This window comes from Berghia stephanieae, chromosome 14, assembly GCF_034508935.2.
Source record: "Berghia stephanieae isolate SIO BIC M18660-M18661 chromosome 14, UCSD_Bste_1.3, whole genome shotgun sequence".
NCBI lineage: Eukaryota > Metazoa > Mollusca > Gastropoda > Nudibranchia > Aeolidiidae > Berghia > Berghia stephanieae.
This window is the reverse complement of record NC_088373.1, coordinates 9897498-9906576: the sequence shown is the minus strand read 5'-3', so window position 1 is coordinate 9906576 and position 9079 is coordinate 9897498. Positions and strand designations below refer to the sequence as shown.

General features: G+C 36.9%; 1 protein-coding gene across 1 annotated transcript in view; it reads right to left on the bottom strand.

The window, feature by feature from the left end:
• Positions 1 to 4632: 4632 nt before the first annotated feature.
• Positions 4633 to 9079, bottom strand: part of LOC144959457 (uncharacterized) — a 16993-nt gene continuing 12546 nt past the window's right edge. Inside the window, exon 5 of the mRNA XM_078892052.1 lies at positions 4633 to 7002. Within this exon, the coding sequence (XP_078748178.1) occupies positions 6502 to 7002 (501 nt within the window). The 3' untranslated portion in view covers positions 4633 to 6501. The remainder of the gene's footprint in view (positions 7003 to 9079) is intronic.

The following is a 9079-nucleotide window of genomic DNA, read 5'->3' as shown; positions in this document are numbered from 1 at the left end:
ATTAAGACAAGATAATTCATCCAGAGATTCATACACATTTCTAATCTGTACATTGAGGGACAACTGAGAACAAGAAGAAAAATACGCGCCACTTATCAAGAATCCGACTAGATGTCTATTGTTAAAATCAACAAAGAAAATTCAATGTTTTTAAATACTTTTTAACATTTTTTAATGAGGTAAACAAAGCAAGTATATTCCTCCTCTATTCATTAAATAAAGGAAAAAGGAGAGTATCTCTGAATTATGAAAACATAACTTTTTTTTTTAATGAGAGTTGTTATCATAGCAATATCCACTCCAAGTTTCAAAGCGCTTTACAAGGGGTCCCAGGCCAACAGCAACACTTAACATGTAGGACGAGACATGACGTGTTATGTTAGGCGATATTATATGTTTTCGGACAGAACAACGCTGTTACCAACCTGGTACTCATTTTACACCTGAGTACAGTGAGAGAGTGTGAGTAAAGGGCCTTTTCCAATGACTTAACTATGCGCCGAGCGAGGCTCGAACCCAGGACTTTCCGATCCGAAAGCGAGTGTCATATCACAAGACCACATAGCCCCACTTCATCAGCCTTGAAAATTAACTCCTCATATGAACTTGTGTGAAATGAATAAGTAATAGTGTGCGCTTTGCTAAGAAGCTCACAAGATTGCCATCCAGAAGTATAACGGACCAACACACAAAACTATGCGTAAACGTGAACGTTTATAGTCTGGTTAATACAGTTTTGTGAGAATTACTCATAAACGTGGATGGAAAAATCAATGACAAAGCCCCGTTTGACGTCAATTTCATTCTATCTATAGATAGTTCAAAGTTGACGTCACTCAGGTCTTTGTTATTGTTTTTTTGCCATCCGCGTTTATGAGTAATTCTCACTAAACTGAATAAACCAGACTATTAACGATCATGGTTACACATATTTTTGTGTGTTGGTACGTTATACTTCCGGATGGCAATGTTATGAACTTATTAGCTAAGCGGATACTATCTATACTTACTATAAAGTTGAAAAGCTTCATCTTTGTCGACTGCAGAGAACAGACTGAATTCGAGGCAACTAATTGCCGTTAATATAATGGTAAACGTGTCATATCAACGCGTTCATAAGCCAACACAAGCCACACCGACCCACAGATTATACATCAATTATAAGTAAACTTAAAATACAGTCAAATCCCATTAACTTGTATCAGTGTCATCTAACATTTTAAAAAAATAACCAACAGTAAATACCGGGGCGATTTTTTTCTTCTCTTTAATTATATTAATTTATCTAAGAAATAATATGTCGCACAATTTACTGTAAATAGTACATTTTATTCGAGGGTAAGGTGCAAGACTATCGTAACTCGAATTATGAACTTAGTTTTGCACTGAGAAATATGTTTGTGTTAAAATAGCGCGCACATTGTGTCAATTCGGCAATCCCATAGCGTGAAAGGCAAAATAGTTTTACTTGTTATAATACCATATACTATGTCAGTGCATGACATAATCAGTCGGAAGGTAAACATTTTGGATTTACATTTTTAAATCTTTATTTGAAGTAGATAGGGTGATTTTTTCATGAAATTATGGCCAGATGTATGGAAATGTATCCAGCAACTTTTCTCAAAGTTCCTACTTTTTCAACTTAACTAGCTGTAAAAAATATTTAGCAGTGATGTAGGGAATGAGATTAGCGGAAGAGTAGCGTCCCTTGATTGGACGGCACCTTACAGAAAGAATGTCAATTTGGTTTTGAAGTGTCTCAAGCCGCTTTCACCGGAAGCGAGGACGAGAGACGCATGCGCACAACCAACATGACGTTCTCTTTCTAATAACTTTTCCGCGGTGACGTCACAGACTATGGGTGACGTCCAATCAAGGGACGCTACTCTTCCGCTAATCTCATTCCCTATTAAACTTTGATATTTCCCGAAGATGTACAGAGTTGATATAGTCATTTATAACAAGAGTTCATTTTTTGTTAAATGGTCAAAGGTTAACTAACGACTCATGATTATGCCCCATCAGATATTATAAATAACCATTTGAATCAACGGACAATAGAATTACCCTTAAGTTAAGAAAGGTTTGCAAGATACTGGTATATCAATTTGTGAAAAATAGTTTTATAATCTTTATATTTGCCAGTAATTTATGCTCGATGAAAAACAAATTAACATTGGCTGTATGGAACAATGTCGATCCCTCACCCTGTGTTTTAAAGAATAGATCAGATGTTAACTTAACGGCCACGAATTTGTAGGTTTTACACTATCGTAACTCCACTTAAGATAGACTTACAACCATTTTTGTTACCCTCTTTAAATTCATGTATTGTAGGCAATGGTTATGATAATATATTTTCCAAATAAGGGCCAAACTGTTAAACATAAAATTACTTGCTTTAGGTTGCAAAAAACGCTTCAAACACCATAAGGCCACATAAGCACCCGTTTCTTGCAATTCTATGTTAATATCAACCTATAGACTATGCACGTTTTCAAAATCATAGCGCAAAACTTCAGTACTAAAATCTTTGATTATATAGATATGCATAGCTGTTATATTAAGATTTGAATTCATAATCCATGCACCAATCCATATCCCTGAAAATCAATTTGAATCGTAAGCGAATCAAATGACTGGATCACATTCTCAAATCTCGACCCAATCTATGATCAATGGCTGATCTCCCTCCATGTTGGTGCTATTGTGCGTCGTAGTCTGAAATCTTTGACGCTCCAAAAATTGGGTCTAGTACTTCAACTCAACATTAGAACTATACTATGGGCAAAAGACAGTTTGACGAGGAAAAACTGAACAATATCGATTAGCCCGTGGTGATAACTTTGGCGTTCTATTTGTCTCACATTGGTGTCCCTGCTCAGTTAACTTCAAGACTCACAAATAAAAGGATCAATGCAGAAGAAGTTCATGTTCATTATGTTCTAGATCTAATTGTTAAAAACTCTTTAAAAATCTTGAAATCCCAGATGCTGCACTGAGGATACCATTCGTCTGATTGAATGACGTGAAAAGAATGTATCCTTCTCCATCTTGGAAAGGTACGTTGTTCACAAATCCTCAAACCAGAACAGGAAGGTGTTTTTGGTGACCAAATTTGTGAAGGTCCTTGAAGATTTCAAATCTCCAGTCTGTGTTGAAATCTTTTTTGAGGTGGATGAGGATTGATATCATTTAAACGTCAAGATCTCAAGAATAAAACTCCCTAGTTGAACAATATTATCAATATCATAGGGCAATGTAACTCAGCGACACGCTCTTTGCTTCGTATCCAAAAGGTACCAAGTTAGGCGATATTACAATTTTTTTAGGACAAAGACAACGCTGTTAACGGCCAGGTACTCATTTTACACCTGAGTACGGTGAGAGAATGTGAGTAAAGAGCCTTTTTCAAGGACTCAACTATGCGCTGAGCGCGAGGCTCGAACCCAGGACCTTCCGATCCGAAAGCGAGTGTCATACCACTAGACCACATAGCCGCACAAGATGACAAGATTGCAAAACTGTTTTAGTATGTTCGGGCATATTCTTGTAATTACGTGGCGCAACTTTTAAGAGCGAGGATGACTTTTCTTTATTGCCGACCTATATTATTCAGGCAAGAAAATAAGATGGCATCACTCTGGAACCAGAAGATCAGTTGGGCGATGCGTGTATCCAGTCGTCCGTAGGACTGGCTTTACACTTCCAATGAGATTGGAACCAGTATTTTGACGTCATACTATTGTTCCCAATAGCGAATGGTTGTCATGATAAAATACATTGTTTTTTGTTTTGTTTTTAAGGGTTTTACGGCGCTAGCAACATATTAAGGGCATATCAGCGCAAGTAAAAAGTTCTAGAATTACAATTAAAGAACACAAGAAAAAGGAAGACAAAGGGGAATTGGTTCAAATAGGGAACTGGTGTAGATTCCAAGAGCATATAATCAAAATACTTAGTGTTTGAGATCACCTAAAAGTCTCATTCAGACACAAGAACAGGTCCCTACTAAGAGGAATACATTCTAATGTTTACAAATCATATATAATATGTATACAAAACATAATACAGTGCATAACAGAGAGATGCTTTACAAGGGAAAAAATATCATCTCCCAAAACTAACCATACATTTGAATGTTTCCCTCTTAGCCATGGTATCTGGCCAGGGTCAGGACAAAAGCAAGTAATTTCATTCTAAGACAAGACAGAAAGCAAGTTGGAAAACAGATATTGTGGGATAAAAGACACAGTAAGTACCTCCCTGCCCACTATGGGAGGTAGTCACCCCACCCAGATAAAATACACACATTAGTAGCAGTCTTTCAGAGCCATTAGGCACATGGAGCCGGAGTTTATCCCGATTTCTATAGCGTGAAACGGACAATAGCAATTGAATGCTATCTTTTGGATAAGACACCAGTCTATCGCAAAGTACTTTCCGCCAGATCTAACAGACCCAGTTACCCATTCACTACTGGGTAGCCAGGGGGGGGGGGGTCAGAAAAAAAATCTTGACTGCACCCGGGATCGATCTCGGTCCCTTTGCGTGTGAAACGAGTGCTCTACCAACTGAGCTATCGAGACCCCCAATACACACATAATATAATATACTCGTAATCAAAAATATTATCACAATAGTTTATTTATCAGTTCAGACAAAAAATACATCACGATTATTACATAATTATATTGCATGAGATGAAATTTTAAACTGTGTATAACATGGAATATTAATATTATACACATATGAATAAGTGATGAAGTCCGTAGCCTTCGTTAACTTATAGAAGGAACGACATTGACGTCACTCCGCTAAGTGTAATTGTTTTTTTTTTATGAGTATGAGTATAATTCTCACCAAATGTTTTGTGTGTTGGTCTGTTATACTTCCGGATGGCAATGTTATGAGCTTCTTAGCCAAACGCATACTATCTATTGGTACGTTATATCCAATTGGAGAATGTTGTGAGTATTTTGGCTAAATGTAAAGCATCAGTTGCTTGACATAAAGACATGTATTTTGACGTAAATTATTTTAAGTTAGAGCACCGCCTTGTGAGTTGTTAATAGTGCTCAAGGAAACAATAAATTTTCTCAATGGTTAAACTATTGAATACAACTCACGATTTGCTTTCTTATGTTGGTTTTACCTTTCATTTTGACGTAATGTTTTGGTCAATGTCAGGCTATGAGTTTACGAAGGCTACAGACAGGTGACAGAATAATGGGAGCGATCTATATTCCTGTTTTCGTCCAGCCAGGTCATCAATCACATGATTTGTTGCTCTCCAACGATTGGATATTTCTTTAAAAAATGTAAATATGCTGTTTTGTTTACAAATGTTATAAACATGCCCATGTGAATCAAATGACCAATCGTGATGTTAGATATTTAAAAATCTGTGAACACTTTTCACTAAGTGGGTCACTTTGAGCACATTTTGCAATATGACCAATGACCTCGTGCACATGGAAAGTTAATATAGATCATGCCCATTGTGTAAAACATGACACACATCAATCTCACCACAAACAGAAAAGAAGTGATATGAATTTATTATAAAAATAAAAACTGCTACATTTTATCAAGTAAACCGATGTTTGCTAATGTTGGTTTGCCCTTAGAACTAAATAAAGAATTTTATTTTGGAATCATTTAGTTCATTTTTGTTTTGTTCTGTTTTTCTTTTGTTTTTTGGTTTGTTTTGTTTTTTTTTTTTTTTTGTTTTTTCTTTGTTGTATTTTTTTTTCCTCGGTGGTGTTTTATTATGTTTATTTAGTTGGGGTTTTTTATGTGTTTTGTTTATGAGTGTATTTGTGTGTGAGCGCGCATGAGTATGTGTCAATGTCTGTGTTTGCCTGTTATATTGATTATTAAATAAAAGTCTTTGTAAAATAGTATGGTAATTGAAAATAATGTACAAATTAAATATCCATTAATATCACTCGTTGTACTTTCTGCTGCCTGACAGCATGATCAATATTTAAACTCAAAAGATAAACTTATTACTCGTGGTATGGATATAAACATTTAAAACATCCCGAGAGAAAGAAATATGAATGCAATAGGGAATGAGATTAGCGGAAGAGTAGCGTCCCTTGATTGGACGTCACCCATAGTCTGTGACGTCACCGGTGGAAAAGTTATTAGAGAGAGAACGTCATTTTGGTTGTGCGCATGCGTCTCTCGTCCATTATTAAAACTTATGCATAAAAATTAAATCTTAAACTAAAAATGTAAACTTCGAGTTGAAATTAAATGGATAAATTCGCCTTGGGCACGATAAAGAACCAATCCCTTCAATTTATAAAAATAAATTTTGACTTTTAAAATCAATTTATTTTTTCTTCATCTCGACCATTCCGACATCATACCAAATTCAGACGTTGGTTCACATAATATAATATAAGATCAATGTTGTTGTTGTTGTTGTTCTTCTTCTTGTTGTTGTTGTTGTTGTTGTTGTTTATTTGTTTATTCATTGTTATATATTTACGACACTAAAGCTGCCTCCGCGTGGGGATTGGAGTTGTCCTGTATGCAATCCTGAGGGCTCCGAACCCCCATCATCCTGTCCTTGGGGGTTGGCACTTTGTCGGCTCGGTTCTGGAGATCGGCATCGGGAGTCTTCAACGCTCCAATCACAGCATGACCGTTTTGAGGAGCCTGAGGCGAAATCAAGTTCTCAGCGACGCGCTGAACATCCACATCGGCAACGGCCATAGGCGTGACTGGTTTTGGAGATTGGGCATGACCAACTGGAGATTTGCAAAGTGGGCTCTTGGCCTGGGGCCAGTTGAGTCCGGATTGGCTTTTTCTTGACAGGGCTCTGGGCTGGTTGTCTTGGAAGTAGGCTGTTTCCGTCTGAATGCAGGGTTCTTGGCAGGTTCCAGGATTGGCCATCATGCTGCCATTGTACATTGGTTCGCAGATCATGCCTACTGGAACTTGGTTGTCAGGGGCGTCCATCTTGACCGGTAATGGCTCAACAGTCTTAAATAGAAGAAAGAGGAAAGAAGAGAAAAGAAATAGTTTGAGCTTGTTTATAACGCAATATCAGGGGATCCCGAATCAACAGCAACATTCTAAAGGCGAAACATGACGTCGGTACGGCGCTATTAAATTTGTTTTCCGTCGAAGACACCGCTGCTACTGGCCAGTACTCATTTTACACTCCTCCTCCTCTTCTTCCTCTTCCTCCTCCTCGTCCCCCTCCTCATTTCCCTTATTTATCATATCGAGCAACTCTTAGAAAAACGTAAATATATATTACCGTCAATGCTTTTATATAATAATAATAATAATCTTTATTGTCCAAATTAAAGGCAATTCATGTGAGGTAAACAATGCTCAGTTTGGTTCATGGTATGAACATCAACACATTTACAAATACAGACACAGCCATACACGAACATACACGCTTGCACATTGTTTCTACACATGTATACAAAAGAAATGAGCGTACATACAAACACATATAAATACATACATACATACATGCAGACATACATACAAACCAGCATATCATCGTATATGCATGCCTACATTCATACATACATACATACATACACACATACATACATACATACATACATACATACATACATACATACATACATACATACATACATACATACATACATATATACATACACACAGACACACACACAGACAGATAGAACGATACGATATATTTGCTGGGACAGCAGATAACCATATTATAAATATAGTGTCTTATATTAAGAAGAAGATGGCAATGATTGTGATGATGATGATGATGATGATATGATGATGATGATGATGATGATAACGACGGCGGCAATGTCGATGATGATGATTCACGACACTGCTTCTCGTTATTTTCATTGGTTGTCTCATTTTTCCACAGAAGATTTGTTAATTAATTTTATGGCGGTTGGAATGAAGGTTGTCTTATGTCGATTTGTCCGACATTTTGCTTCTAGATACCGTCTTCCGGAGCGCAGAAGTTGGAATTTTTCGTTCAGCGGATGCCTCTTTTCGTTGATAATGTTAAAAGATTTCTTCTCAACTGCATTAATATAAGTTGTGTCAAGGCTTCTAAGGTCTGTGTTAATTATTTTTGAAGCCTCTCTGAGGGTTCTATGTAGTTTGGATTTTTCTTTTGTTCCACAGCTTCCATACCACGTTGTGATGCCAAACGAAACGATACTCAATATTAATGACTTGTAGATTTGTATCATGGTCTTTCTGTTCACATTGAAAGACCTTAATTTTCTGAGTATATACAAGCGCTGGTTACATTTTTTGATGACATTGTTGGTGTGCGATTCAAATCTTAGACTGTTATCTATAATTACACCAAGGTATTTAAACGTTTCAACAGTTTCAACCGCCTGATTGTTAATTTTTGTTATTTGTCTTGCTCTTTTTCCTATTTTTCTGTGATCAAACAGTTGTTCCTTTGTTTTTGTTACATTGAGCTCTAGACAGTTATCGGCACACCATTTGCTGAATTTACTAACTTGCTCAGTGTATTTAAATTCGGAGACGGAATCATTGAGCAGGCCGAGTATTGCGGTGTCATCAGCATACTTGATGAGTTGGCAGTTATCAAAGCTAGCCACACAATCGTTTGTATAGAGGATGTAAAGTAGAGGTGAGCTTACACACCCTTGTGGGCATCCGTTTGAAAGAGTTTTTACTGATGATATATTTGAACCTACTCTGACATGTTGGGGGCGATCGATGAGAAAGTTGTTATACCAGTTGATGAGGTAATGGGGAAGGTTTAGAGCATGCAGTTTACTGATTAATATGTTGGTTTTCATGGCATTAAAGGCAGACGAAAAATCGACGTATAGGATTCGGCAGTAGTTGGCGGGTGAAACATCCAAGTGATTTGATATTGAATGCATCACTGTGAGGAGTGCGTCTTCCACACTAAGATTTTGTTGGTAGGCAAACTGATATGGATCAAGTATGTGTTGGTCATATATAAATTGCAACAGCTCTCTTTTCAGAATTTTTTCCAGACATTTCATAATAATTGATGTTAAAGCAACAGGTCTATAATCATTCAGCTGAGTTG